Below are 27,971 nucleotides of genomic sequence, written 5' to 3'. Positions count from 1 at the left end.
GGTTAAAATGAGGAAAGTACATCAAATTCCATGAAAATAACCGCATCTAGGGAAATGATTTTGAAAAAAGGGAAATTTTCGTGAGAATCTGGGGAAACCAGCGAGACGCCAGCGGTAACGCTGCGCCGGAGGCTTCGCCGCTTCAAAACCGCCAAAACCATTCAATTCGTCTCCTCCAAAGAAAGTGTTTTGTAACATTTTCGATGTTTTTTTTTTGGCTCAATTGCTACCTACCTCCATTCATCCTAACTTGCATGATGATAGTCATCATTCGGGGACCAGTAGCTGAAAGCAAGAAATAACGACGGGGAGAAGGTGCTTTAAAAAGTCGCAGTGGTTGCAGCAGCATTTACATTGAGCATTACAATTAAATGACAAAATATCGCTTAATGTCAAGATAAAGACCTAAGAAGATTTCAAGGATAATTCTTAACAATATTACATTATTTGCCATCCTGAATCAAAAAACGATACATGTCTCGCAAATAAAAGGAAAAACAGCAGTGGTGGAACACCTTCAATTAGGGGGGGGGGGGGGGGCGCTGCCGACTTGGTCCCATTCCTTCCATGCAATGCCCATAGGGCTAATGTTCAAATGCCGAAATCCAAGGGGGCACGGTGCCCTGGTGCCCTCCCTGTTCTGCCGCCTATGGTCAGTTGGGGAAACTATGAGGCGAATGTCAAAAAATGGATTGGTCAATAAATGGACTTTTGATGACCATATATGGGCATAAATGCAGCCCCCGCTACTAAGGGTGAAAAACGGTATAACAAGCCGGTAGGTACTTGCAGTATCGCGTCCACTATTGGAGAGGAAAGGCTTCCATTTTTCACTAGGAATTAGCGTGATGTGATTAAATTTGGCGAATTGACTTGAAAATGGCGATAGTTAAACGGCTTTTCTGCAGGTTCTGGGCGTCACAATCAGCTGGCCATTCAATAAGTGGATTGGTTTGATGAAAGAAAATTGTTAAAAGATTTAACATAGGTAATTACAATAAACAAAAATATTTAATTCTAAAATAATAACTTAACCACAATTAGAAAAACCATCAACAAAATAATAAAAATAATGACATTTTTAAATTACGGTACTGCTTACATTTTTTGGCGCGTCTGTTTCAATCCACCATATTTGCCAATCACGGTTTGACCTTGCGTTGTAACTCTGCGATTTAGAGCCGCCAGTTAATTATGCACCGGGTGAGTGTAGGCATTGTGTGGTTAAAAAACATTCTTATGCCTTATTTTTCATTTGAATGCTAAAATTCATTGAAAAGATGAAGTTGTCTGATTTTATGACCATATATAGTCATCGCCTCCCCCACTCCAGCCTCTGATTGGCTAATCCAATTTTTGTTTGGCTCCTCGTATTTTCCCCAACTGTGGTACTGGATGTCCAAGATTTCCTTGACGATCACACAGTGTAGCTCGGCCTTTTGGTTGCATGATGCATTTTGAGCCGTTTTGAGGTCTAATGGGAGCTGTGATAGGTAGAACACTTTGACGTGTTAGATAGGCGTAAGGCTAGGTCAGGTAACTTAAAGTGACTATCCCTTAGATTTGAGTTGAGATAGCCAAACTGGGGTCCCTGGCTGATGGCTCACAATCACCGGTTTCGGCACTCACAACATCGAGCAATGCCTTATAGTGACCATCCCACCTTAACATTAGTTTTGAGTTGAGATAGCCAAAATGGCATTTGGTCCCTGGCTTGCACTTACCGGTTTGAGCACTCACAAGATCAAGAAATGCAATTTCAAAGTTGCAGCACTTTGATTCAGAGGGGCTAATGCATTAGAATGCTCTCTCTGGATGTGGGACCTCAGCACAGATCTAACAATTTTAAATCTTTTACTAAAACGTTTGGTAGCACGCTGTGGTATATGCTGCTTTGCGTGCAACAAGTGCCGCACTTTCAAATAAAATTGCTAGGAACGGCGGATATCCCCAAAATAAACAAAAGTGAGTCTAATATTTTTCGATGAAATTTGCTAGATATTCTAGCGAAAACACTTTCATGCAAATTCATTAACTTTTTTGAAGGTGGAAGAGTCCCTTTAAGTCAAAAATGTTTAATTTCAAAGTTGCAGCACTTGGACTCAGAGGAGAAAATGCATTTCAGTGCCCCCTTTGAATTGTGATGTCAGCGCAGGTCTAGCAATTTTAAAATCCTATACTAAAACCTTTGTAAAGCTGTGGTGGTATATGCTGCTTTGCATGCTGCCAGAGTTAGCCCACATGGGCTACATCTTGGGCTCATGTGTAACCCACATATCTGGGCTGTCCCACATCACATGGGACCCAGTTGGAGCTGTGCAACAAAGCTCACTGGGACCCACTGGCCACTACATGGGCTGCCTATATCAGACCCATATGGGACCCACTTGGCTGGTCTAGCTTGGATCTAACTGCCAGGTGGATTCAATTGGAGGCACTTTGTAGTTTGTACTGGGACATTTTTTAACAATTATAATTTTTGTACCTATGCAAGTCCTGCTCACAACATATATTTGTTCTGCTTGTAGGCTTCTGTCTGTTTTGAAATTGGCTTAGTTTTTTTTTTGTCACTGGCATGACCTTCCTTGTTTGTCTTTTCTCAGATTTTAATGATGAGTACATCGGATTCTGCCCTGGGACTGAGGAGCAGCAGAGCTTTATTTCTGCTGTTCTTGTGGTATTTGTTCAGTGCATTCACACTTTTTACAAATAAGTATGTAGTATCATACCTGAAAGTTGATTCAATGTTACTAGGTGAGTATCTTCCATTGCACATTCGATAGGTGAACTGATAATTGAATGCTTACCCATTAAACCGCGCCTCAGTGGCAGTCTCAGCCAACTTCGCTATAGTGGCATATGCCATATGGGGCATATGTTACCACCCACTTCTAACTCAAAAACTAAGAGGACTAGAAAGACGCGGTAAAAAGCAGTCGATAGCGTTCAATGCATATGTTTGAAAGTATTTCAGTCATTTTCATCTTAGAGCAAAATTGGGGTCACCAGAGGTCAGCAAAGGTCAAAATTTGCCAAATGTCATATTTTTCAGAAAACATGACATTATCCCAGGAATTATAATAGCTGGAAAAATGCATGGAAGAGCAATCGATAGCTTTTGAGCTCTTCTTTTGGTAAGGTTATCATCAAAATTGACGTCAGGTCAACGGTTTACCCGCGCCGGGCCGGTGCTCTGAGATTCCGCGCCGGGCCGGGGGGGGGGGTGTCTGAACCCCCCTTTCTAACTCGGCTCCTGGGCCACGTAGCGACACGCGGTAAGCGGCAATCGAAAGAACGTCCAAAATAAGGACGAAAACACTTCGGTCGTTTTTGGGTCAGGTCAAAGGTCAGGTCACCAGAGGTCACCAAAGGTCAAATGTTCACTATTTCAACATTTTGGAAACTGCCAACGGCTATCTCGGGAACCGATAGAGCTACAGCGCCGCGGAAAAGCGCATTGGATAGCCCTTTTACAGACCTTTCTGAGTAATGTTCTCAGATTTAACCTCAGGTCAACGGTTTAGCCTCCAGAGGGCAAAAACTAAAAAAATAGCCGTTTTTACGAAAAACGTTTTATCGGCAATAACTTTTGACTCAGAAGAGCGATGACATTACTTTTGCCACCATCGTGTTCCTCTCGTCGATACGCGTCCAATGAACTATAATTTGACCTTGAAAGGTCAACTTGAAAATTTGACCTCAGGTCAAGGTCATGACTTGACCGGAAAAGGTCATTTTGCATATTAGTCGATCCGCAACGTCGAGCCGAACACATCTAAGGCGTTTTCAGCGCTCTAGCACGTCTATCAGAAGTTATTAGCGAAAAACTGTTAGATTTTGTTCGTGACCTGAGATGACCTCGGGGACATAACGAGGGGTCACAGTTGCCATTTTCCGGTTCAGTGTGTCCATTTTACCTACCTACATCTCGATGTTTGAGAGTGTCTAGAATAGCCTTCGTGCAAAACAGACGCTTTTTAATTTTCTCCCATTGACTTATAGGTAATGGAGAGGTCGCAAAATCGCCGTTTTTGAGATATCTGCGAAAAACCGCATGGGGGGGATGTTCAAACACCCCCCCGGCCCGGCGCGGGTTAAGCCAAGCTACTCCTTCCCTCTTCATTTTCCCTAAAGAACAGGTAACTTACATTATCTTTGCCGGTCCCGTAGCTCAGTTGGTAGAGCGTTGGACTCCGCGTGGTGAGAGCACGCATTCCCAGTTATAACAGTCCGGGTTCGAAGCGCGACGGGCACTTGACATTTATGGGCCTCCTGACAGGTATGGTTGCGGTTGGTGGCAGGCCGTAGCCAGGCGAAGTCAGTGAGGGGACCGGGCGTGCGCGGCTATGTGCGCACGTTAAACTTTGGACTCTAAATTCTGCCATAGAACTGGAATTGCGCAATCGGAGGGTAGAGGGCAGGGTCACCGCAACAAGCTTCGCTTAGCGGTGGTTCTGTCCTTGTGAATCATTCCTATCATAAGGTTCAGACGAAATTTATAAAAAAGCCTCCATAGGTAAAACATTTTGAAAATAGCTGTTTTTGGATAAAACTTTTTCACGAATAACTTTTGAACTTGTAAAGATGAAGATTTGACAATGGCACTATCGTGTATCTCTCCTTTAGACGCTTCGAAAAATATATTTCTTACCTGGAAAGGTTAAGGTCAAATTTTGACCTCAGGTCAAAGTCACGTGGTAACCCAAATAGGTCATGTTGCATATCATTCGATGCGTCTCGAAAAGGCAAACACAATAAAGCCATCACCAGCATTCTATCTCTTTCCAATCGAGAGTTGTTGTCAAAAATATGTTTCTAGCCTCAAATGACCTCGGATGACCTTTCTAGAGGCTATCAGCAAAAAAGACACCTTGGTCGTCACGGGTGGTCCAAATCATAATGATTCTGAAATATTTGGACTGTTCCAATGTTGTTCTATATACCCTGGTTCCAATGCGTTCACACTAGACGTCAATCAGATACCAACTTTTTGGTATACCGATACCAAACCGATACCAACTTGGTACTTGGTATTTCAAGGTTGATGCATTTGGTGTTTTGTTGGTATCATGAACCCTCACTAATGTCAAAGAGGCTGAGGATTTGGTAAAAAGTTGGTATTTCCCTCATATTCCCCAATCGGTTCGGTTTCGGTGTTTTTTTCCATGGCTATTGTTCGTATTTGGTTGGGTATCGGTATCACGATTTTCCGTAATTGACATCACTAGACTTCACACCGATCTAGAGGCATTTTCATTTTCCTTTATTGACTTATATTGGAGAGGTCACGCCACTGGCCTGACCTTGGGTCACGGATATAAAAAAAAATCCGAGATATACAAACTATAGGTGCCCATAACATAATGCAATCCACCAAGTTTTCTCTGACAAACACTGCAGGCTGGAAATGATTGCAAACTTTTTTAGGCTTGGTCAGTTAACTTGTCCTGGTGACCTGACCTGACATAACCTGAGGTCAAAAATTTCACACATTGTCCAAAATTGATATACAGTAAGCTACTCCAAGCGGCGCGGCGCTACGCGCCGCCTTTTTTATTCACACGCAAAAAAAAACGAGACAGGGTGGTAACATATGCCCCCCCCCCACTGGGCGAAGGTTAAAGGTAGTGTGCCACCTTTGAAAGATTTCCCATTTTATTTTTCCTAGGATAAGAAGCTTCTGTTTTTACCTAGTATCGCAAAAAAAAAATCAAAAATGGGCCTGGAATAGTGCCTTTTTCGCCTAAAAGTTTTTCGGTTTTTAGATATGTATAACAACTGTAGTGGGCTCACCTGCAAACAGGCGTCGGGCAACAATCGCGAATGCGGCGCACTTGTGACAATAAGCAAAGGTCATTATTAGAGTTCAGTGGTCATTATACACCATTTTGCCTTCAGTTTGAAAAAGTTAAAGTTCAATTTGAAAAAGATGTATTTCAATCGGCCCCCGGTCAACAGACATGGTAGCCCAAATCTAGTCGGATATGAACATTCTTCTAAATCCATAGACTTTAATGTTAAATTGACTATATTTGAGAGGGTTTTATGAAGATACATGACCAGATACAGAAAAAAGCGAGATGCTATCTTGTAGATTAAATCGTCGACTATCTGCGACTTTTGAAGTGTTTTTCAATCTGAGGTACGGAAATCGTGTTCCCAAGAGACTGAAAGTAGCCATGCTTTACATTAGACCCAATGGCAAAAATTCGGAATCTGACGAAATTGGCCATTTTTACGTCTGATTTATGAAAATTATAGACAGGATATGTAAAAACCCGAGATGCTATCAGGTGGGAAATTTCATTGTCTATTTCCGCTTTTTGAAGTGTTTATCGATCTGAGACCGGCAAATCGTGTTCCCAAGAGACTGAAAGTAACCCTGTTCTACAGCAAGACAATGGCAGATTTCTAATATTTGATGGAAGATATCTTAGGTGATAATAACCTTACTACTAATTGCAATGCTTCATTGGAAAGCTCAACACTGGCACTATCATCGGTCTTTGTATTGCTATTTCACAGAACAACAAGAAATAACGTTTTGAAGCCTCTGAATATTGACTTACTTTTCATCGACGGGCTCGATCCCCATTACCACCAGCAATTTTCCGGGAAGTCAGGATTTTGCAGATATTTAAGCAGAATTGCAGAGTTGTGTTAATACTACGGCACTTAAATACACATTTTAAGAAAACCGCTTTTTTCTTAGCATGAGTTAGGTCTCAGAAACAGCAATATGTGGATATAATGAGGAAAAATAAATGCAAATGATCGCGCAAGAGAGTATCCTTAGCTCCCTAGCAACCACCTAGCAACGTAAGGCAAAATAGTAAACAACTTCTGTTGATATCAGATACTCAGCCTTGGAAGCACACTAGAAGTTCACCATACTGGGCTTCATACTGAATTTTGCATACCAGAATGGGTGTTTCCAACTAAAATTATTTTTTTGCTAAATTTATCTTTGTTGCCCTACTATTTTTCGTAAAACCGAGATATACAAACTTCATGATATCAAAAATAATATTGTGATAATGAAGAGCGCCATATAAAACAAGATAATTGCTGAGATCATGCCTACTAAACTTGGTCCTACCCCCTAATTCAATATACCCTGTATTTCAATTTGAAAAAAATGCAATGCAAATCGAATGGCACGTGTTTCAAATTGAAGTGTACCTTTTTCAAATTGAGCTTCAGCTTTTTCAAACTGAAAGCAAAAAGGTGGTGTTACGACCAGGGGTGGATTTTTTTGTTTTTTATTGGGGTTGCACAGACCTGAAAGGGCGCCCAAAGCGGTTCCGAGGGGCGCAATAGTCCGGAAGTGGGCGCCACCAGGTACGGTCGTAAACTTGGCGTTGGGGGGGGGGGGGAATTGGCAAAGGGGCCCCTGTAGAGCCTCGCTGGGGGGCGGTGTGTTAGCTTAACCCGCGTACCGCGGAGGGGGGCGAATATCCGCCGCCTCCCCCTGAAGTTTTTGGTAAGTAGCGGAAAACTTCTGAAACCAATATTAGACCCTTATATAAGCCCGACGTAAGATCATTTAAGGCCAGTATTGAGATTGACCCTCATAAACCGGGTGAGACCTCGCACAGCAGTATGGGTCTTTGAACTCCAACGTGGGTCTTACGAGACCTGCCTGAGCCACCAGAGGCCAGTGCGGGCCCGGGGTCATCAAAGGCCAGTGCGGGGTCGTCAAAGGTCAGTTCGGAACCTCTGAGGTGGTGTGAGCCCTTGAGGCCAGCGTTGGTCCTTCAGAGGTCAATGTGGGACCCCTTGACTGGTATGGGCCCTAAGAGACATGTGTGGTGCCAATGCGACCCAAAATAGACACAACTAACGACATGGGGCTCTCAGAGACTAGCAGCGGCTCTTAAAAACCTGCACGGGCCAAACAGATCGACAGGGGCCCTCAGAGATCGGCAGAGAATGAGAAGATAGCATGAGGCGCCTATGATGGGCAGGCCCGGGCTCTCGAAGACCTAAATGGAACTATCAAAGACCAGGGACCCTTGGCAGCAGACATGGGCCCTCAGAAACCGATGTGACCCCGATATGGTAATAGACCTTAATGCCGGCCCGGTGCGACGAGATAACGACCCTCAAATTCCGAAATTCCGACATGGGGACCAACAGAGACTGACAGGGAACCTTGGAGGACGGCATGAAACGCCAAAAGTTCTTCCTTGGACCCCAGAGACTAAAGATGGGACTCTCAGAGTCTGGTGCGGGGCCCTCTGAGGCCTGTTTTGGGCCACCAGTGTCCGGTTCGGTCCATCAGATGCCGGTTATGGCCCTCAAAAGCCGGTTTGGGACCCTGAGTGGCCACTGGCCAGTACTGGCCCTCCAAAACCAGTTGGTCATCAGAGGCCAGCCCAATATGATCCCTTACAGGCCAGTGTTGAGCTCTCGGAGGTCAATGTGGGCCCTCAGAGCCCAGTGCGAGGCACCCTAAGTTCAATCTTGAGCCCCCAGCGACCGGAGTGGGTTCATCAGAGGCTAGCGTGGGTCCCTCAGAGGAGCCCGATTCGGGCCCTCAGAGGTCGGTGTTGGGCCCTCAAAGGCCGGTATTGGCCCTCAAAGGCCTGTATGGGGCCCCCAGGCTCAGAGGCCGATGTGGGCCCTCAGGGACCAGACTAACCTGGCACCCCAGAGACCATAATAGGGCCATCAGTGGCGGTGTAGAGACCCCATAGACCGGCTGGGGCCCATTGAGGCCAGTTTGGGGCCCTCAGAGTCCAGTGTGGGGCCTGTTATAAGCGACAGTAGGGCTCCCGCTTGCATTGTGTCTCGAACAAGACTGGTTCACATTCCAACCGCGCCCGCTGACCCCAGCCGTCGGCCCATGCGCCGGCGGGCAAGTCATCGCAGAGGCGGCTCCAGGGAGACAATCGAGGATCACACAACCACAGGGCCCCTAAAGACCGTCATGGGTCCTCAGAGGCCGGCATAGAGCCTTCAGAAGCCAGTACGGGGCCCTCAGAGGCACCCAAGGGACAAGGGCCAACCTTGGGTGTCAGTGACAGAAATGGGGTTATCAGCAGCCGGTGTGAGACATTTAGAGGCCGGTTTGGGGCCCTCAGAGGCCAGTTTAGGGCCCTCTGGGCTCTGAGACCAGTACAGAGCCTTCAAAGGTCAGTTTGGAACCATCAGAGGCCGACGTGGGTCCTCAGAGGCCAGTGTGATTTCTACAGGCCAACGTGGAGCCCTCAGAGGTCAGTATGGGGCCCTAAAAGACCGGCCAGAGCGTCCTCAAAAGCCAGGATGGGCCCTCAGAGGCCAATGTTGGTCCTAAGAGACCGGCATCGGGCCTTCAGAAGCCAGTACGGGCCCTCAGAAGTGCCCAAGGGTTAGTCTTTGTCCGCCAGAGACAGAAATTGGGCCATCCGAAGCCACGGTGTTGGGCCCTAGCCCCTAGGAGGCCAGTTTAGGCCGTCATAGACCAGTTTGGACCCTCAAAAGACCAGCGTGGGTCCGCACCGGCAGTGTGAAGCCCTCAGAGACCAGTACAGAGCCTTCAAAGGGCAGTTTGGAACCATCAGAGGCCGACGTGGGCCCTCACATGCCGGTGTGGTATCTTACAGGCCAGCGTGGAGCCCTCAGAGGTCAGTGTGGGCCCTAAAAGACCAGCATGGGTCGGTGTTGGACCCCAGAGGTCAGCATAGGGCCCTCAGAGGCCGATGTGGGCCCTTAGAGACCGGCATCGGGCCTTCAGAAGACAGTACGGGCCCTCGGGGACACCCAAAGGCCAGTCTTGGGTCCCCAGAAGAAGAAATGAGGCCATTAGAGGCGTGGACCCCCAGAGACCAGTTTGGGAGCCCTCGAGACCAGTACAGGGCCCTCAAAGGCCAGTTTTAGGCCCTCAGAGGTTGATGCGGGCTCTTAGTGACCGGCACCCAAAGGTCAGTCCTGAACCCCAGCGACAGAAATGAGGCCATCAAGAGATCAGTGTGGGGCCCTCAAAGGCCGGTTAGGGGACTCCTGATGCCGCTTTAGGGCCCTCAAGGGCCAGTGGAGGGCCCTGAGAGGTCGATGTGGGCCCTCATCGGTCAAGGTGGGCCCTTGAAGGCCACTGAAGTGCCCTCAGAAGTCAGGATACTCAAAGACCGGTATGGGGGCTGTTACATAATACCTGGCGTTGGTTTCTTGAGCCTCGTGACAATCGGGTAAGAGCCAGGGCCCCTACGCCCATCGGGGCCCATCGGTTGTTTAAGGGGGCAAATTATATGATAGCCCTTGATTTGTGTTAGTGGGGCCATGGCCCTGATGCCCCCCCCCCCCCCGCGACCTCCACTGGGCACCACCCCCACCCCTCACTGAGCGGTGAGCGGCGCACCAGGAATCGAAATCCACGATTTTTTTAACTGGTCACTTTTGCATGTCCGACAGCTCACGGCCTTGTGACAGCTCAAGCTCTTGAGAGGAGGGTAGTACCTACATTAGAGGGGGCGGCGATGGCATTTGCACTTGAGGCGGCAGCGCCTACACTTAGAGGGGGCGGCACCAACATTTTATGGGCAGCACCCTAACTTGAGGGACGGCACACAAACTTGAGGGGCGGCAACCACGCATGGGGGGCGGGGGCGGCATGTATCTACATGTGAGGGAAAGGCACCTTCATTTCAAGGGGTGGCACCTATACTTAGGGGGTGGCACCTACATTTGGGGGGGGGCTGCACTGCAACTAGGCCTTAGGCAACTACACCCTAGGGGGTGCCATCTACATTCGAAGGGACGGCACCTACATTTTATGGGATGACCGATGACACCTATGCATAAGTGGCCGGGGCCAACATTTGAGGGGGCGGCGCGGCACCTTCATTCGAGGGGCGGGCTGCACTGCAACTAAGCCTTAGGGGGCGGCAACTACACCCTAGGGGGTGCCATCTACATTCGAAGGGACGGCACCTACATTTTATGGGATGACCGATGACACCTATGCATAAGTGGCCGGGGCCAGCATTTGAGGGGGCGGCGCGGCACCTTCATTCGAGGGGGCGGCACCTTCATTCGAGGGGGCGGCACTAACATTTGAGGGGGTGGCACTTACATTCGAGGGGGCGCCGGCACCTACATTCGAGGGGGCGGCACTTACATTCGAGGAGGGCCGGCATCTACATTCGAGTGAGGGGCGGCACTAACATTTGAGGGGGCGGCACACATTCGAGGGGGCGGCACCTACATTCGAGGGGCGGCATTTAGGTACATTTGAGGGGCGGCACCAACATTCGAGGGGTGGCACCTACATTCGAGGGGCGGCACTTACATTCGAGGGGGCGGCACCTACATTCGAGGGAGCGGCACCTACATTTGAGGTCTGATGAGGGGGCAACTACACTAGATAGTTGAGGGGTGACTATTGCCTACATGATGGGTAGGGCTGTTTTGAAAGATGGTGCCAAGTCAACGGGTGGCATAGAGTTTTAGGATGGCTCAGGGTTATGGGGGCGGCACCATTCGAGTCGCCCGCCGATTTATTTCAGTTGTAAAGTTGGGGTTGCACAAACCGATGTTGGGGTTGCACAATTCAAAGTTGGGGTTGCACGTGCAACCCCAACTTAATATAAAAATCCACCCCTGGTTACGACTATACGACGTACGGGAATGAGTTATCAGCTGTCTAATCGTAGACAACACAATGTCGAGCCTTAAACTGTAAGCCCGTATTGGTATTGTTTCTTTTATTTGGCTGTCGAACATTATTTATGGTTTGAAATATGATTTTATGTAAAATAATTGATATGAAAAGCCGTCTTATAAGTTATGACCCCATTTCACCACACGCAAGTGGCAGAAATGACAATGATCAGCTGACGCATTTTTCTTGGCCGAAGTCAGAGCGCGCGGCCCGACGCACCACGCGTATTTGGAAATTCCGACCTCGACGAGCATCAGAAGCCACCTAACAGGCGTGTTCGAAACCGCAGGAGATGATGAATGAACGGGTTTATCGAAACTTGATTGGATGAGCATATCGGTAATAGCGATTTCAGTGTGTGCATTTATTGTTCATAGTGGTGTGAAATGTGGTTGGGGTACGACCGACAACCCGTCGGGGCGAATTTCGCACTGGGGTACTCAAAATTTGAAGAATTTAAGACGTTTCCATGAGTTTTGAAGGTATGGATAAGTTCTAAAAATCCGGTTCTCCTTATCTGGGCCATTAACTCCATACGGTCCAAGAGAGCTGGCACACTACCTTTAACCTTCGCCTCAGTGGGGGAGGCATATGTTACCACCCTGTCGCGTTTTTTTGCGTGTGAATAAAAAACCGCGCCGCTTGGGGTAGCTTTTGGTACATCAATTTTGGACAATGTGTGAAATTTTTGACCCCAGGTCATGTCAGGTCAGGTCACCAGGTCAAGTTAACTGACCAAGCCTAAAAAGTTTGCAATCATGTCCAGCCTGCAGTGTTTGTCAGAAAGGTTTTAAACTTAGTGGATTGCATGATGTTATGGGCGACTACAATTTGTACCTATATCTCGGATTTTTTATATCCATGACCTAAGGTCAGGTCAGTGGCGTGACCGTTCCATTACAAGTCAATGGGGAAAAATGAAAATGCCTCTAGATCCGTGTGTACGCATAGGAACAGTCCAATTATTTCAGAATCACAATGATTTGGACCACTCGCGATGACCAAGGTGTCATTTTTGCTGACAGCCTCTAGAAAGGTCATCCGAGGTCATTTGAGGCTAATAACAGATTTTTGCCAATAACTCGCGATTGGAAAGAGATAGAACGCTGGGGATGGTCTCATCCGGTCAGGTCATGACCTTGATCCGAGGTCAAATTTTCAAGTTGATCTTTCAAGGTCAAATTATAGTTCATTCGACGCGTCTCGGCGAGAGGAACACGATTCTGGCAATAGAAATGTCGTGGCTTTTTGTAGTTGAAAGTTATTGTCGAAAAACACTCTTCGTAAAAACAGCTATTTTTAGAGGTTTTGCCCTCTGGAGGCTAAACTGTTGACCTGAGGTCAGTTTCGATAATGACGTTATCAAAAGAAGAGCTCAAAAGCTATCGATTGCTTTTTAATGCGTTTTTCTAGCTACCATAGTTCCTGAGATAACGGCATGTTTTCTGAAAAATATAATAAGCATTGGCAAATTTTGACCTTTGATGAACTCTGGTGACCCCAATATTGCCCTAAGATGAAAAATGACCGAAATAATTTCAAACGTACGCATTGAGAGCTATCGTTTTTACCGCGTCTTTCTAGCCTTCTTAGTTTTTTAGTTAAAGGTGGGTGGTAACATATGCCCCCCCCCCACTAGGGCGAAGTTGGCTGAGACCGCCACTGGGGCGCGGGTTAAGTCAACAATTTTCCAGGATGCCACCCACCTTTATGTATGTAATCCACTTCTTTACGTAAGCAGCAGGTTCACTGTCGTTGATCATGCTTTGAAAAATGATAATTTTCTAATTGTGTGTAAATCCAGCTGAAATAGGTATATCAAGTCATCATACCTGAATCTGACCAGTGTGCGCCTGTGGCCTGTGCTCTAACCAACTGTCTGTGCTGTCAGGCAGCAGCCAGGTGGCCATGACTGTGCTGTGTGGGTTTGTGCAGCTGCAGCTGCCATGTGGTCCCCAGCACAAGTCACAAACTCTACCGTCCGGCTACTACAGTAGCATGCTGCTCATTGGCTGTCTCACGTGAGTCACTCGAGCTCGAGGATCGTTTCTGCGTACCTGCTGATGGGACGGTCCAGTCTGTCTGCAGGAATGTCAAATAATATGATGGAATCTTGGAATTTATGAAGGTTGATGGAATATCGCTGTTAACCCGCGCCCGGCTGGGGGTCCTGGATTTCCACGCCCTGCTGGGGGGGGGGGGTGTTTGAACACCCCCCCTTCTAACTCGGCTCCTGGGCCACGTAGCGATACGCGGAAGGCGGCGTTCGAAAGAGCGTAAAAAATAATGAGGAAATCACTTCGGTCAATTTTTTGGTCAGGTCAAAGGTCAGGTCACCAGAGGTCATTGAAGGCAAAATTTCGCCGATTTCCAGGTCGAATGTCGACAATTTCCAAGAAGCCAACGCATAACTCGGGAACCAATAGAGCTACAGCGCCGCGGAAAAGCGCATTCGATAGCCCTATTAACGCCCTTTCTGAGTGATCTTCTCAGATTTGACCTAACGTCAACGGTTTTGCCTGCAGGGGGCAAAAACTGCAAAAATAGCCGATTTTTTTGGAAACAGTTTTTCTGCAATAACTTTTGACCCAAGCCGTGTACGAGCTTACTTTTACCGGCATCGTGTTCCTCTCGTCAAGACGCATCGAATGAACTATAACTTGACCTTGAAAGGTCAACTTGAAAATTTGACCTCAGGTCAAGGTCATGACCTGACCGGGAAGGGTCATGTTGCATATCAGTCGATCCGTATCGTCGAGCTGAACACATCTAAGGCGTTTTCATCGCTCTAGCATGCCTCTATCAAAAGTTATTTGCGAAAAACTGTTAGATACCATTCGTGACCTAAGATGACCTCAGGGCATAAACAGGGGTCACGGACACCATTTTCATGTTCAGTGTGTCTAAACCACTTGTAATTCAGTGTTTGGGAGTGTTTATAATGTCTTTCGTCCAAAAGAGGCGCATTTCAGTTTTCTCCCATTGACTTATAATGGGGAGGTCGCAAAATTGACCTGACCTTAGGTCATCGATATCAAAATTCTGAGATATACATTTTGTACATGCTATTGCTCTTAGCAATCGCTGAAAGTTTCAAAGCGATCGGTCACTCGGTGTAGCTATGACAGACATCGAAACTTTTTATGAGGTGAGGTCACTTCAAGTGACCTGGTGACCTGACCTTGAATGACCTTGGTCTGAAATTTTCACAACATGTGTAGAATTGATGTATGATAAGGTGTACCAAAAACGGCGGCGCTCCGCGCCGCCGTTTTTGAGATATTCGCGAAAAACCACAAGGGGGGGTGTTCAAACACCCCCCCAGCAGGGCGCGGGTTAATAGGTTAGGCAGAAAAGCTGAATACGGAATAGGTAAAAAGGGGGAAAAGACAGCCTTATTGCTCAGTCGGCAGGCGTCCAGCAGCGTCATCTACAAAAAACATTAACTTGAGCTTACACGTCTGCCGCCAGAGGCAAGCTAGTCTCCCAGTAGGAGTCTAGTTCGTTCAATATAATTACGAGCGAGCGAGCGCAGCGAGCGAAGCGAAGTCTTTTCAATATAACGGAAAAATCTCAGTATGAGCGGCCCGGCCCGGCCTGTAACCCTTTTGAGAGGCTTATATCTCAGCAACCGCTGGACCGATTGGCCTGCGGTCTTTTTTGCTAGGTAGCCCCATCCCTTCTACCCCGTATTTGACTACTTTTGATACATCTCGGTGACCGTCGTGGCACGTGCCACGTGAAAAGTCAAGGGTGTTCAAGCAGTTTTGCAAAAGTAATGATTTTGAGAGGCCCATATCTCAGCAGCGGCTTGAGCGATTGTCTTGCGGTAATTTTCATAGGGTAGCTGCATCCCTTCTACCAAAGGTCGGATACTTTTGATCTATGTGAGTGACCCCCACTGCACGTGCAAAATACAAAAAGAAGAGGTGCCAAATTTGTTCCCATTTCAGTAACTCGGTAATTACTGGGGCGATTTCGCTGAAACTTGGCATACAGGTAGGCACCCACCAGACAATGCATTCCCATGTGTTGCGGTTAGGGTGCTACTGCACGTGCGCACGTGCAGGGGCGTTTCCAGATCTCGAGAACGGCTGGGCCGATTGCACTCAAATTTGGTACACGGTTGGGCACCGGTTAGTAGGGTGCCGTGCAAAAGTCATTTTGGACCCCGTTTGCACGTGCGCACGTGCAGAATGCCGCTTCCAGATCTCAGGAACGGCTGCGCCGATTGCGCTCAAATTTGGCACACCGCTAGCTACCGGTTAGAAGGGTGCTTTGCACAAGCCCGTTGGAAGTACCCTCTCGCCCTTCCGCACGTGCAGGGCTCACTATCTCGCTCGCTCGTTCTTCGCCCAAAAGGCGTTTTACTGGTTTTTAAGAAACAATAGAATAACACAACAGGCATAACAACGCTAGGTACCCAAAACTAATGATAAAAAATAATAACGTAAAATGTGTTTTACTTTATGATAAATTGATTTAAGAAGGTAGCACCTAGTCGATGTGCCGACCATCTAGACTTTTTCTACCAAAAGGCTCAATAGCCTCAACATGGCAATAGTCGATAATCTAGTAGGACGAGGTAGGCACAATTAGGCAAAGGTTTTTGTCAAGTTGTTGTTATAATACGATCTTTGTTTGACGTTTATTGAAAATTTTAGGCAATTCTCTTTCTTTTCAACCCATTTTGTAAAACGAAAAGAAAAAGATCTTTAACAAAAGCAATCAAGCAATCAAAAGCCACAGTCTAGTGAGGTTGTAGACGCAGAGGAGACGACAAATGACGAAGGCACTGCCTACCTTGCCTATATTGGAGAACCGCCCCTGAGGCAACTTACATTATCTTTGCGCATTTGCTAGTGAACAAAGGCATCGGCTGAAGACACCTTCATTGCTGAACCTGAATAACACAGCCCTGGGAGTCGATCGAACAGAGAACTGTCGTCTTTACTGACCGGCGCATCGGGCTGCCTCGGCGCCGCCGCTGACATTATTGATAGCGTGATGATGATAGCTGTACGAACTTAACTGTATTTGACTCTTGGACTGAAAAGCCATGTACCTATATGGAGATCCAATCGAAATAAATGATGATGATGATGATGATGATGTGCACCCCTCTGACGGCCGACTGCCGCGCCGCCAGGTCGGGGGTGATTCTGCTCGGCCTTCTGGCACTGTCGTTCGTCGCGGTCAGTTTTGCCGAGACGGTGAAGAGCTCGGCGCCCATTTTCACCGTGCTGATCTCGTGGGTTGTGCTCGGTGAGCGCTGGAAGGAAGGGAAGGGGACGGCTGGGCTCCGCGGTGGTACAGCTGTTCTAAATGCTGCTATATGCCTATTTCATTTTGGTTAGAGTCAGTCATGGACATTGTAGCCTTTTCAGCTTCTCACACTTTGTTGTCTTATTACTTTTTTGCCATAAGTTGTCTTGCCTTACTCGACCTAACGACATAATAGAGCATGATACCATCTTCCAATCATGTGCAAGTTTTTATGTCAAATAAGCTCTCACCAGGTGCGAGTGAGCCCCACTCAGGTGTAGGCCCAGTGCCCCCGGCGGTCCCGTCCTCACGCCGCGCCGCGCCGGCAGGCGAGCGGACGCCGCTGCTGGTCAACCTGTCGCTGATTCCGGTGATGATCGGCCTGGCGCTCTGCTCCTCCCACGAGCTCAGCTTCAGCCTGCCCGGCTTCCTGGCGGCGCTGGGCACCAACCTGTGCGAGTGGTGAGTTACCGGACACTCCGCCGCCGGAACGGGTCACAACGGACGCTCCTGGGCATCACTTATTCATTATTAAAGGGACCCGCCCACTCACCTTCAAAAGTTAGTAAATTGGCATAACAGTCATGTCGCTCGGTTCAGAAAGAGTAAAAACGAATATCTACCAAATTTCACTGAAAAATAATCACTGGTTTTCAAGATATTGCACTTTAACTTTTGGTTACTTTTTGGGACCTCCGCTGTTTTCTTTAATAAATTTAGTTCGAATGTTTGAATGGACGGATTGACAGAGCCGAGGCCTACGCTAAGCAGAGCTTGTTGCGTAGACCCTGACTCCTACCGCCCGATCGCGCAATTCCGGGTAACGGGAGAATTTAGATGCCAAAGTTTAACGTGCCCTTTAAAGCCGGACACGGCCTGTCCCACTCAACTGACTTCAACTGGCTGCGGATGCTCCCACCAACCGCAGACCATTCCCGCCAGGAGTCTCAAATATCGAGCGCCGGAGCGACTCGAACCCGGGCTCTCACTATCGGGAGTCCGGTGCTCTACCAACTGAGCTACGGGACAGGCTGTTCCTATAGTTCGTTTTTTTTTCAAAAGGTCGCTGACTCCAAGTTCATTATCGAAGCTCTCACGTGAGTTTTGTCAGCTTCCGCCTCTGGCCAAGAATTTCTTACCATAAAATTTTAGATTTCAATATATTCGAACGAATGATAACAATTATACTAATCCTAAACTGTTATCATTCGCTCGAATATATACAACCAGTAAAACGCCTTTTGGGGCGACAACGGAGCGAGCGAGATGGGGGGCCTTGCACGTGCGAAATTGCGACGGGGTACCTCCAAATAACTGTGCCAAATTTGAGCACAATCGGCCCAGCCGTTCTCGAGATATGGAAGCGGCACCCTGCACGTGTGCACGTGCAAAATGGGTTCCATCTGACTTTTGCACGGCACCCTACTAAGTGGTCCCTAACCGTGTACACTCGGGGGCAGATTGATGTTCTACCACTCCCTACCCATCGGGCTCCCATGGGTCAGGACTGGCTGCTGCCCTGAACCATGGGAGCCCGATGGGTGAGGAGTAGTGGAACATCAATCTGCCCCCGTGTGTACCAAATTTGAGCGCCATCGGTCCAGCCATTCTCGAGATCTGGAAACAAACGACCCCTGCACGTGCGCACGTGCAGCAGCACCCCAACTCTGGCACATGGATATGCATTGCCTAGTGGGTGCCTACCTATGTACATGCCAACTTTCAGCGCCATCGGCCAAGTAGTTACCGAGATAGCGCAACTATTACAAAACCTCTTCGTTTTGCACGTGAGACGTGCATAAGGGGTCACCCACATGCATCGGGAATAGTCCAATACTTGGTAGAAGGAATGAAGGTACCCTACAAAAATTACCGCATGTAAATCGGTCAAGTGGTTGCTGAGACATAAGCGTCGCAAAATCGTGACCACGGCCGGCCGGCCGCTCATACTCAGAAATTTCCGTTAAAGGAAATAGTTCACATTTTAACATGGGTTTTGAACTGGAATAGCAGTTCCGTAGCTTGGGCTGAGACGAGCATAAATCAGGAGCTTTTACAGCCCAACGATCACCCTAGGCAAAGATATTCTATTTCTCGTCCCGAAAAATGTGTCTTGCGTTGAGGATGTGTGCCTTGCATATATTCGCATCCAGTATGAAACGAGCATGGGTCCCGAAAATTCTTCAGAAACTAGAGAAATTATCTACGAGAACTCTAGAGAAATTCGCTCCAGTGAGGCGCTCCAGTAACAAAAGCACGAGCAGATCGCCCAAATGCCGGTGGCCGCGATAATTTCTCTAGTTCTGAAGATTTTTCGGGACCCATGCTCTTTTCATACTGGATCGCGGTGCCTTACAGAAACTGAAAAGTTCTTCCTATAGGTATCAAAAATATAGAAAATAATCTTTTGCTGTAAAAAGGTTTTATTTTCTTTGCTGATCATTTTGAACATAAAAAATCACAAATCCATTGCAAAAAAAAATGATTTCGTGAAAGTGAACTATTTCCTTTAATCTAAGGAAAGACTCCGCTCGCTCCGTAAAAACACTACATATTGTCCTGCTGTTGTCGTCACAACTGCTTTCCTTTATTTTTCACTAGAAATTACTCTAGCGTGGACAGCACTCGCGCACATATTGCTCACATTTCCTCCTTAGCAATGTAAAACAACCGTGTGATGGTAAATTGTAACGCATTTACCCTTTTCAGCTTGCAAAGCGTATATGTGAAGAAAATAATCAATAACAAGGATTACAAATACAGGTGAGTGAAATTCAACGCTTATAATGTATCCTTTATTTGAAACCGCTTAGGATTTATCCTATATTTTAAACCGCTTACACGGTGTCCCAGAATTACCCGAACATTGTTAATTACCGTATAAAAAAGCGCAAACATGATTGCGCTTTTTTCTTTTTATCGTCCTATATAGTCAACTAGGGTGGCTCATGGCTGTGAAATAGCACATGCAATAGATACGCTTGTTACAAGATCAGCCGACATTAATGGAAAATGCCAGCCATTGCTGGTCTCAGTTGTTTTACGGGTCTCCCGAAACTGGGTGTAGGTCTGTTTTCTTTGACCTCTTGCCGGAGGATAATACGATCATATAAGATAAACTTAACATCAAAGTGTTCCCAGGCCATAAGGCATTATCCCCCAGAACAAAAATTTCTGCCTACACCACTTTTGCCGCGCTTTTTACATCTGAAGTGGAGAAGCTCCATGTCTGAACATGGCGCGACCTTTGGTTTCCAACAGATTTGGTTTCCAAAACAAACTCGTCCATGGCCATTTGGTTCACGGCATCCAGTTTTTGTACTGGTAGAATACTACCGCAGTAGTACTCTGTGCTAACGGTTGTCTTGGGCCATCATATCAAGCCGAATGAGTGCACGGTGGCTCAAAATGTCTCACAATTTGATTTTCGACGGGTGCCTGGCCGTCTCTGCTGTTGGGGCGTTGTAGCCATCTGACGTTCACACACGCCTTTTTCGGGCGGTTCAAATGACAGAATACCTTCGTTAGACCACAAAGTGTGCTTCGATATACTTTTTTTGTTGTATATGTTATGTTTTTGGGACGAATTGTAGTGATTTGCGCTGCTTTTCCCGTAGTTTTCGCATATTTTTCAGGCGAAGGACCTCAAATTCTAAAATTTTGTCGAAGATAGTGGTGTTAAGTAGACTGATGTTTTGTAGATAATCCTGACCTATCGCTTAGCTAGTTTTTAGCTAGATCGGTGGCGTTTGTTTTCTATGACAAGCAACCACCCGTTTGACTACTGGTGCATGGCCCTTTTGGGTCGAGCCCAAGCTTGTCAATCAGGGTTATCTCTTGCTCTCTCTGGCTTCGTTAGCTGATATAATTGCGCTTTGCTCAATCCTAACTGTTTGCAGATGAGCTGCTGAAGCTCTCCAGCAAAAAACATGCCGAAAGGCCGTTAACAAAGTTGAGAACGGGAGTTGATTCACCATGGTTGCTTACCAGTAAAACGCCTTTTGGGCGAAGAACGAGCGAGCGAGATAGTGAGCCCTGCACGTGCGGAAGGGCGAGAGGATGCTTCCAACGGGCTTGTGCAAAGCACCCTTCTAACCGGTCGCTAGCGGTGTGCCAAATTTGAACGCAATCGGCCCAGCCGTTCCTGAGATCTGGAAGCGGCATTCTGCACGTGCGCACGTGCAAACGGGGTCCAAAATGACTTTTGCACGGCACCCTACTAACTGCTCCCCAACCGTGTACCAAATTTGAGCGCAATCGGCCCAGCCGTTCTCGAGATCTGGAAACGCCCCTGCACGTGCGCACGTGCAGTAGCACCCTAACCGCAACACATGGGAATGCATTGCCTGGTGGGTGCCTACCTGTATGCCAAGTTATAGCGAAATCGCCCCAGTAATTACCGAGTTACTGAAATGGGAACAAATTTGGCACCTCTTATTGTTGTATTTTGCACGTGCACTGGGGGTGACCCACATACATCGAGAGTATCCTATTTTGGGTAGAAGGGATGCTGCTACCCTACAAAAATTACCGCAAGTCAATCGCCCAAACGGCTGCTGAGATATGAGCCTCTCAAAATCACTACTTTTGCAAAACAGCTTGAACACCCTTGACTTTTCACGTGGCACGTGCCACGACGGTCACTGAGATGTATCAAAAGTAGTCAATTACAGGGTAGAAAGGATGGGGCTACCCAACAAAAAAGACTGCAGGCCAATCGGTCCAGCGGTTGCTGAGATATAAGCCTCTCAAAAGCGTTACAGGCCGGGCCGGGCCGGGCCGGGCCGGGCCGCTCATACTGAGATTTTTCCGTTATATTGAAAAGACTCACTTCGCTCGCTACGCTCGCTCGCTCGTAATTAGCTTTTGTAGAGCGTCCCCACGGCCGGCCGCTCATACTCAGGGTTTTCCCTTAATTCAGTACCAGTATAACGCCTTTTGGGGCGACTAACGGAGCGAGCGAGAGGGTGAGCCTTGCACGTGCGAAATTTCGAGGGGGTACCTCCAGCTTACTTGTGCACGGCACCCTACTAACCGGTCTCTAGCGATGTGCCAAATTTGAGCACAATCGGCCCAGCCGTTCTCGAGATCTGGAAGCGGCACCCTGCACGTGCGCACGTGCAAAATGGGTCCCAACTGACTTTCGCACGGCACCCTACTAACTGGTCTCTAGCGATGTGCCAAATTTGAGCACAATCGGTCCAGCCGTTCTCGAGATCTGGAATCGACCCCTGCACGTGCGCACGTGCAGCAGCACCCCAACTCCGGCACATGGATATGCATTGCCTAGTGGGTGCCTACCTGCATGCCAACTTTCAGCGCAATCGGCCAAGTAGTTACCGAGATATTGCAACAATTACAAAAGTGACACCTCTTCGTTTTGCACGTGGCACGTGCATAAGGGGTCACCCACATGCATCGGGAATAGTCCAATACTTGGTAGAAGGAATGAAGCTACCTTACAAAAATTACCGCATGTAAATCGGTCAAGTGGTTGCTGAGATATAAGCGTCGCAGAATCGTGACCACGGCCGGCCCGGCCGGCCGGCCGCTCATGCTCAGAAATTTCCGTTATTCTACGTAAGACTCCGCTCGCTTCGCTCGCTCCGTAATGAACTCGCTCGCTCGCTCGTAATCAACGAGGAGTTATTAGCAAAAAACCTTTGGTGACCTTTATGGATGCATTAGTTTGAGTGCAGAAAGTTTGATTTTGATGGTCATTATTTGGAAAATTTGGGCAGTTGTTTTCATTGAACAGTAAGGTATTAGGTACCCTACCCCAAACCAACCCTGGCCATACCTTACTCTGCCCATAACCTACCCTGCCCAGTGTCCACCCACAGTCCAAGTTTCAGCGCCATCGGCCCAGTAGCGGCTGAGTTATTGCAAGAATTTTATTTTACTTGCCGGCGAATCCCCTTGGCAAGCGGTATTTAATTTTACGGATGCATTGGTTTGGGTGCAGAAAGTTTGATTTTGATGTGTATTGTTTGGTAGAATTTGGGCAGTTGTTTTAACCCTCGCCCGTATTGGTGTTTTTCCAGCCGCCAACGTATAAGGGGGGGGGGGGATCCGTTGGACCCCCCTTGCCGTTTCGCCCCTGATCGAGCTAGAGCTTCGCGGAAAAACGAGCGTGTTGCCCGTGACGAGAGGCAGCCAATGATACCCAATGTTAAGGTCCTAGGTCATCGGTTGACCTTCAAGGTCAGGTCAATGACCCAAAAGTCGGGAAAATCGGAACCTGTTAGAAAGTCGTAAAGCGTGGCTGCTATGGGTTTTTTTCGGGGTGCTGATCACGAATATCATGTTAGTTTTGATCACAGATGATGTCTTCATGCATTTAGGCCAGGTCAGGTCAACCAGTAAGGGTATTCGTAGTAGGTAGCAACCGCCTCTGACAGCTTCGTAACATGTTACGAAGGCACCAAAACTACTTCGTAAATGTTTATATGGTTGCTAAATTCGAATTCAGCTAAAAAAAACTGGCCTAGAAGGCTAGAAACATGTAAAACTCGAAAAAGTGAACCGAGGTCATCAAAGGTCAATGACCTGACTTGACCTTTCGGTGACCTTGACACCCACCCTCATGCATGGGAGCAACATCATATCCCATGTTTGAACGCTTAAAACCACGAAAAGACTGCAAACGCGCTGCTAATGCGAGCCGACATACGCCGAATCGCGATTCCGGCCAAACATGGTCTCGAAAAGTGGGTCACAGGTCAAAGGTCATTAGGGTCAGGGTCATGAAAATTTCAGGGTAGGTGTAAAATTGATTAACGCGAGGGTACTGAAAGTTTCGTCGCGATCGGCAGCTTTTTACGCGAGTTATTCGCGAAAATCCAAGGGGGGGGGGGGGTCCGTTCGACCACCCCCCCCCCTATACGGGCGAGGGTTAAAGTGACCATCCCACCTTAACATTAGTTTTGAGTTGAGATAGCCACATTGGTGGCCATGGCCCGCAAAGACCGGTTTGTGCACTCACAACATCAAAAATTGCTTTAATTCTGAGATATGGAATTTCAAACTTGCAGTTTTCGGATTCTAAGGGGCTAATGCATTGGAATGTCCCCTTAGAATTTGTGACGTCAGCGGAAATCTAACGATTTTAAATGTTTTACTAAAAACATTTAAATCCGTTTTGTTTAACCTGTTTTAACAACATTTTAGAAGGTGGGATAGTCCCTTTAAATCAATAAAAGCCACTGGCTGGCATACAATTAATTTCAGCCGGCTAAAACCCAACCCTGGACGCATCACAGACTCACAATTGATAGCCTCCACACATCGGGCGAAAATCTTTATCGGAATTTAAACTTACAAATCATTGAGAAGTGTCTTAAATATTAAAATGACGAGAAAATATCCAAATAGTTGAAGTTTTTGCGTGTCTTGAAACGGCCATTTACTGCATTTGGATGAAATTATTCCACGCATTCAAAAATAATCGCAAAAAACATAGTCGTAGGAACAGGGAACTGGGGGCCATGCCCCCCACTTTCCTGTCATTGTTTTAAGTAAAAGCTTTATTTTTTATTTAAATGCAGAACTACGAGCAGTAAATGGTTCAGCAAGGTAAGATGAGCGCAAAACTGCAAATTTCTTCATAGGGGTGTTGGGGCTCCCATAAAGTGATATTGAAGTTTGCTGCCCCCCTCCCCCTCCCCCCACACACTTTTCATGAGATTCCTACGCCCATAGCGAAAAATTAGCGACTCGAGGGATCTGGCGGCTGGCGCCAACAATGGCCACAATTAACCTGAAGGAAACATCTAAAATATACAAGTTGTGAGGACTCTGAAGCCCACCACCCCTTGATTATTGTCTTCCTGGTAGCAAGATTCAATCCCAATGAGTTCGTTACGGCAATGCGACATGCATGCACCGCGCAGCTGCAGAGGTTTAGGTACCTTAGGTACTTATGATGCATACCATTGGTTTTACAAGATTCTGTCTTGAATCCATCGTCAGGCATGCTAAATTTCAGCTCTATCGCTAACGTGGTCCGAGCAATCGTGAAAAACTGCCAGCGACTGGCAAGGGTTGACAATATTTTAGCCCTCCGCCTCCAGTCACTCTGTGAATTAAAACATGGTACTACCATCTTGCTGTCCTACTGACCGGGATTCTGTATGGCCGACAAGTTTCTGCTATTTTCGTCAAGTGATTGTATCCGCACCGGCTCGCAGCGCTGCTGAGCTGCAGTTCTACCCGGGAGTGGCCGGCGTCCTAATTCAGACGCCGATTCTGCATCTGACTGGAGGTCGGGCCGCCGTTGGCGCCGTCTCCATGGCAACTGGCACGACGCTGGCCGCCGCCGGCTTCTTTTACTACCTGCAAACCGCGACGGCGTACATGCTGATGGAATACATCAGTCCTGTGACCTACAGGTAAGCATAAGCTAGGAACCATGGGTGCAGTGGGTGCAGCTGCACCCACAATAATTCCCCAGTGGGTGCAGACAATGTATTCTGCACCCACAATAATCTGGAAAAAAACATTTTCTCAGCAATACCTATTCCCATGCAGTACCATAAATTCAGGATATTTCGCCCACTATCCATCTTTCGAACTTCGAAGCATTTTCTACTGTGATGGTCTTCAAAACTTACATTTGTGCTTAAATAAAAAAGAAGAAATGGAGATTGGAGCACATGTGATTGAACAGTGAACACATACCGAAGACCCACTGTAAAAAGTTTTAGCCCGACATCTACGAAAATGGCTAAGAATCAGTATAACGCCTTTTGGGGCGACTAAACGGAGCGGGCGAGAGGGTGAGACTTGCACGTGCGAATTTTCGACGGGGTACCTCCAGCTGACTTGTGCACGGCACCCTACTAACCGGTCTCTAGCGATGTGCCAAATTTGAGCACAATCGGCCCAGCCGTTCTCGAGATCTGGAAGCGGCACCCTGCACGTGCGCACGTGCAAAATGGGTCCCAACTGACTTTTGCACGGCACCCTACTAACCGGTCCCTAACCATGTGCCAAATTTGAGCGCCATCGGTCCAGCCGTTCTCGAGATCTGGAATCGACCCCTGCACGCGCGCACGTGCAGCAGCACCCCAATTCTGGCTCATGGATATGCATTGCCTAGTGGGTGCCTATTTACATGCCAACTTTCAGCGCAATCGGCCAAGTGGTTACCGAGATATTGCAACAATTACAAAAGTGACACCTCTTCGTTTTGCACGTGGCACGTGCATAAGGGGTCACCCACATGCATCGGGAATAGTCCAATACTTGGTAGAAGGAATGAAGCTACCCTACAAAAATTACTGCGTGTAAATCGGTCAAGTGGTTGCTGAGATATAAGCGTCGCAGAATCGTGACCACGGCCGGCCGGCCGGCCGGCCGCTCATACTCAGAAATTTCCGTTAATCTAAGGAAAGACTACGCTCGCTTCGCTCGCTCCGTAATGAGCCTCCGCTCAGGTACCGCTCCCTACCACCCCCCAATTGAGTATGTGTAATCTGTCTGGAGCGTTGACTTCTTCGAACATGTTCCGTTTGTCGCTCACTTCAGAGCCAACAGGTGCTCTGGCCAGTAGCATGTAATTTTTTAGGAATCACGACGTGGCTAAGCGTTGTTCCCTAGTAGAGTACAGCGGAAGTCCGGCCCGCAGCACAGGTGTCGGCCGTCTCCTGTGGGCTCTGTCCGCGCGTGACTGCGACCGTTCCGTTCCAGTGTGGCCAACACGGTGAAGCGGGCGCTGCTGATCATCCTGAGCGTGCTGCTGTTCCACAACGCCGTGACGCCGCTCAGCACGCTGGGCACCGCCGTGGTGTTCGGCGGCGTCGTCCTGTACAACGCCGCCACACGACGAAAATTCTCCCCTGTCGTGCGGTCAACGGACAGGACCTCAATGTAATGCAATAGACGTTTTATCGGGTGACTTCAGGGAAAGGGAGTGTGGATATGTCTAAAGTTGACAATGCATCGACAAGTCAGCTGAGTACTGGTGAGGTAGATGAGCTTCCGCCGTGTTGCGCGTTTGGGTGAAGTTGGCGTACCACTTGTGTGAAAGGACGGGGCATGCGTTCGGCGAGTCATTTGCAGCCCAGCGTGGTTTGGCTCCAGTGAGGCGTAGCGTGTGAGGGTCAGATTATCTGTGTGTTCACGTGCCGGGCGTTCGATATCGTCACGGGGGCTTGTCTGCGCCAGAACGCACGGTGTATTGCGCAGTGGTGGGCAGTTATACGTTACCGGAATGCTACAGATTCGCAAGACGCATCCTGCTGCAGTAATCGGTTTTCAGGGGACGAGTGTATTAAGCGATAGAATGTCGGGTCTATCGGGTGTCGGTTGCCATAGAAAGTACTGGCTTGTGTGCGAAGAAACTGGTGAGAAATGCAAGGTGCCTATCGTAGTTAGTCACTCGCTATTTATGATACATTTCAATGTGTGATGATCGGAGAGGTATCGTGATGTGATGCCTGTAGTCTGACAAACATAAGAAAGAACGTAGTGAGAGCGCCATATGCGTTTGGCACGAAATTTACTGCTGCTAAATGCTAATGCATAGCCCAGAGAAAACCTGTCTGAAAAGCATTCAGAGAAATTTTCTCGCAGGGGTGTAGACTGTAGGAACCTCACGACTCACGAAAAGTGTGTGTGTTGGGGGGGGGGGGCAACGAAACTTCAATGTCACTTTGTCGGAGCCCCAATACCCATAGGAAGAAATTCTTTGTAGTTTTGTGATCATCTCACCTTGCTGAACCATTTCCTGCTTTTAGTTTTGTATTTAAATAGAAAATAAAGATTTTACTAAAAAATGGCTAACAAGTGGTGGAGGAAGGCCATGGTCCCCGCCGCCCCCTCCCCCCTGTTGCTATGCCTATGTGTTCTCGGGTATATAAAGGCATGCTACTATGTCGGGTATATTAAGGCAAGTGCAAAAAAAGCACGGTTGTGCTTTAAATTCGTTCTTCCTTAGGTTTGTCAGACTATAGATTCACAGCTCAGTGAGACGCTCTCAACTTGCCGTGGTTGTGATAAGCACGATTTTCCCATTTTATCTGTCACGTGCTAGAATAATATAAATATATGATTTTATTACATG

General features: G+C 47.7%; 1 protein-coding gene across 3 annotated transcripts; it reads left to right on the top strand.

Moving 5' to 3' along the window:
* Positions 1 to 97: 97 nt before the first annotated feature.
* On the top strand, positions 98 to 27,971 carry LOC122367531 (solute carrier family 35 member E2B-like). Of its 3 annotated transcripts, none has more exons than XM_043340715.1 (8): positions 98 to 180; positions 2,604 to 2,754; positions 13,533 to 13,662; positions 16,791 to 16,906; positions 17,236 to 17,368; positions 19,616 to 19,669; positions 25,096 to 25,296; positions 26,597 to 27,971. In XM_043340715.1, the coding sequence occupies exons 2-8, from the start codon at positions 2,610 to 2,612 to the stop codon at positions 26,778 to 26,780; spliced, it is 963 nt and encodes a 320-aa protein (XP_043196650.1). In that variant the 5' UTR covers positions 98 to 180; positions 2,604 to 2,609; the 3' UTR covers positions 26,781 to 27,971. The 3 variants fall into 3 exon arrangements, with proteins under 3 accessions (XP_043196650.1, XP_043196651.1, XP_043196652.1); XM_043340716.1 differs by lacking the exon at positions 98 to 180 and adding an exon at positions 237 to 315; XM_043340717.1 differs by lacking the exon at positions 98 to 180 and having other exon boundaries at positions 13,577 to 13,662.

The sequence above is a fragment of the Amphibalanus amphitrite genome, unplaced genomic scaffold (assembly GCF_019059575.1).
Source record: "Amphibalanus amphitrite isolate SeventyFive unplaced genomic scaffold, NRLGWU_Aamphi_draft 000876F_arrow, whole genome shotgun sequence".
Lineage (NCBI taxonomy): Eukaryota > Metazoa > Arthropoda > Thecostraca > Balanomorpha > Balanidae > Amphibalanus > Amphibalanus amphitrite.
This window is presented reverse-complemented; position numbering and strand designations above follow the sequence as displayed.

Bases quoted from the DNA above. Each gene is read 5' to 3' on its own strand.
- LOC122367531 (XM_043340715.1), top strand. From the start codon at position 2,610: ATGATGAGTACATCGGATTCTGCCCTGGGACTGAGGAGCAGCAGAGCT. The intron at 13,663-16,790 runs GTGAGTCACTCG...CCGCGCCGCCAG, and splicing joins CTGCTCATTGGCTGTCTCAC to GTCGGGGGTGATTCTGCTCG. The intron at 19,670-25,095 runs GTGAGTGAAATT...ACCGGCTCGCAG, and splicing joins AACAAGGATTACAAATACAG to CGCTGCTGAGCTGCAGTTCT.